General features: G+C 43.5%; 1 protein-coding gene across 1 annotated transcript in view; it reads left to right on the forward strand.

Moving 5' to 3' along the window:
* The window catches only part of LOC101863237 (myosin-10), a gene marked incomplete at its 3' end in the record, with an annotated part of 12,160 nt that overhangs the window by 968 nt on the left and 8,045 nt on the right, over positions 1 to 3,147 (forward strand). Inside the window, 3 exon segments of the mRNA XM_013090116.1 lie at positions 52 to 144; positions 830 to 1,015; positions 2,703 to 2,827. Coding sequence (XP_012945570.1) covers positions 52 to 144; positions 830 to 1,015; positions 2,703 to 2,827 — 404 coding nt within the window.

A 3,147-nucleotide genomic window follows, 5' to 3' on the forward strand; every position in this document is an offset into this window, starting at 1 on the left:
GGGTGTGAGTGCGCGCGTGTGTGTATACAATACTCTTTTCTTTCTGCCTAGATGAGGATGCAGCTCCTGGAGAACTACGTCAAGGATCTGAACGAGCAGAACGAAATGCTCATACAGATGGTGGAGGAAACCTCGCAGATCAGGGTAACTCTCTGCCTGTCTGTCTGTTTGTAAGTCTGTCTGTCTGCCTATCTGTCTGTTGTCTCTGCCTGTTCTATCTGTCTGTCTCGCCTTTCCTGTCTTTTCGTCTATTTTCGTTGTATCTGCTCAATTCCAGAAAGGACAAAGTTGATAAATAGATAAATAAATAAATCAATAAATAATTAAATACATAGATAAATAAATAAATACATGAATAAATAAATAAAACACCACCTATTCACCCCCTTTCCCCCCGAAAAACCCCCAACAACAAAAACCCACACACTCACAATGAATCTCAGACTGACGTGCTTGAGCGTGGGTCCTTCTGTAGAATTGTCAAGTCTCTAGACCCTTTCGGCTGGGTCTTATACAATAGCAGTAAAGTAAAGTTGTTCCCGCATCCGATCCGGACATTGGGGATGGCCTTGTTAGTGATACAACTTCCTGGGCCTCCGGCATATATTGTGGTAGGGTGGCCAGTGCCTTCACTTTCCCAACACGAAGCCAGGTACCCATTACTGCTGGGTGGGCAGGAGGAGGCTAAAAAAATAGCAGTAGGATGTTAAATTGGGAGATCCCGCCTCTTAAATAACCCAAATAGTGTTGACATGGGCGTGAACCCATACGTTCTTATACTAACCGTTCTCTGGCCGTCTAGGCGTGAACCCATACTCTTACTTTATAGGACGAGCTCAAGTGTCGGGAATCGCAGAAGGCCGAGCAGCTACAGCGACTCAAGAGCTGCCTGACAGAGTCGGAGTGTGAGATCGACTGCCTGCGGGACTCCAAGGCAGACCTGGCCTGTGAACTCTCCAACCTCAACTCGGAGCTGGCCCGAGTCACACGGCGCGCAGAGGAGGCCGAGAAAGATGTGGGCTGTCTGTCTGTCTGTCTGTCTGTCTGTCTGTCTGTCTGTCTGTCTGTCTGTCTGTCTAGCTGTCTGTCTATATGTCTGTCTGTCTGTCTGTCTGTCTGTCTGTCTGTCTGTTAGTCTGTCTGTCTGTCTGCTTGCATACGTGCCTGCCTGCCTGCTTGCCTGTCCGTCTTTTTCTCTTTCCTTCTCTTCTTCTCCCACTCTCAATCTCTCTCTCTCTAAATGTCTATTTATCTCTCTGCCCCCCCCCCCCCACACACACACCACGACGAACACACCAGCACACCCACCCACCTACAACATCTCCCTCATATATATATGTTTGTGTGTATCTTTGTATGGTTGTTTGTATACCGGCGTTTGTGGTATAATGGTTAGAATCGGCCCTGTTTTAGGTAGAAGGCCGTGTGTGGATTTTTCTTGTTAATGAGTATCCCCATCTATTTGCTAGGACGTTGTATCTCTCTCGGCCGAATTCGCTTTGAAAGGCAGGGTCGAATTAGCCTGCTTCCTTGGTGATGTGGATTAGATCTATGTCGATTACAACGCAAACCACTTACAGTGATAATCATGGATAGTTTATTTGTTTGGTTGTTGTTCGTGTCGTAAGTTTGTTTGTATTTTCTGTTCTTCTATTTGTTTTAAGGCTTACTTATTTGTTTATTTTCTTTGTCTCTTATGTCGTCGGTCCACATGTCTTAAAAGAGATATTAGACTGAAATATGTGCAATCAATCCACCCCAACCCCTCGTCTCGGCTGCAAAATCAAACTGTCCACATTTCCTGTCGAAATGTATCAAAAAGGGTTATTTTCCCGGAAAATCAATCGAGCACGGTGATGAAAAACTAGCTTTTTTTCCCTTCTCCGTGAAAATCGCAATCCCAGCATGGCCAACGTTCGCCAGTTTCTGACGATGGCTAAATGCATATCTGCAGGGGAGAAGGTTTATTCTTATAACTGAGAGAAATAGAAGAAATCAGGGTTGAAATGAGTTGTGGCTTCTGTCACGGCTAACGAGACCAATCCTGGCAGAGAAAAGTTTGCCTCATTTTGAGCATTTCAAAGCTTTCTTTCCACTCGTGGATGTGTGCAGCTTCAATTAAACTATTCAAACTGGTGCCAGCTGGATAATACCGTTTTATTATTGTTTGAACCCAAACGCACGAACTGTTGATAAATTAATATTGAGTGTGGTTGGATTGCAGGAGCTCTGGTGTGGTTTGCTCCTTCTTGCCTATCAAACATCCGTCGTCCACATCTTTCAACCTTATTTTCTTTGTTTGTTGTTATCTTGATCTCCCGTAACACCTCTAATATTCAGCACTTAGATATTCTCTTTTTGTGTTGCTAATCGCTACCTTGGAATTACAAAGTTCTAACTGACATTTTTGGCCATTTTTGAGTTACTAAGACCATGAGGTAAGAAAGCAGATGCTCTATCTGCTCTATAAAAATCGTAGGAATATTCGGAGCCGTTGTCAATGTATTCAAAGAAATGTATTGGAAAAACCTTGACATGTTGGAAAACTCAAAAGTTTTGACGTCAGATCTCTCAAAACTAGGTATTGAGCAGATAGAACTGTGTAATTCTGAGGTAGCAAAGTGCTGTAAAACTAAAAAAAAACCCAAAACAAACTTATTTTAAAAAAAAGGAGTAAAGTCGGTCTGCGCCACTTTGTACAGAACGAGTTGTTGAACAAGACACTGGCCGAGCAGGAGGCGGAAATCACCAAGTCTCACTTGGAGTTGGATCAGATGGACGGGGAGGTGACCGGAGTCAACGACGAAGTGGAGTGTCTCAGGGACAAGTACGATATGTGGCTACCTCAGAATTGCAAGGCTCTATCAGCTCAGTACCTAGTTTTGAGAAATTTGGAGTCAAATATTTAGAGTTTCACAATATTTCAAGGGTCTTCGAATGCAATTCTTCGAACATCTTGATAATGACTCAGAAAAATACCGCACGATTTTGATAGAGCAGATCAAGCATTAATCTGATCTCACGGTTTTGGTAATTCAGAACGGCCAAAAATGTCTGATGGAACTTTGTAATTCTATTCTGAGGTAGCGATATCACTACGCTTGTGTGTGTATGTGTGTGTGTGTGTGTGTGTGTGTGTGTGTGTGT

Source organism: Aplysia californica, unplaced genomic scaffold (genome assembly GCF_000002075.1).
Source record: "Aplysia californica isolate F4 #8 unplaced genomic scaffold, AplCal3.0 scaffold00027, whole genome shotgun sequence".
Taxonomy (NCBI): Eukaryota; Metazoa; Mollusca; class Gastropoda; order Aplysiida; family Aplysiidae; genus Aplysia; species Aplysia californica.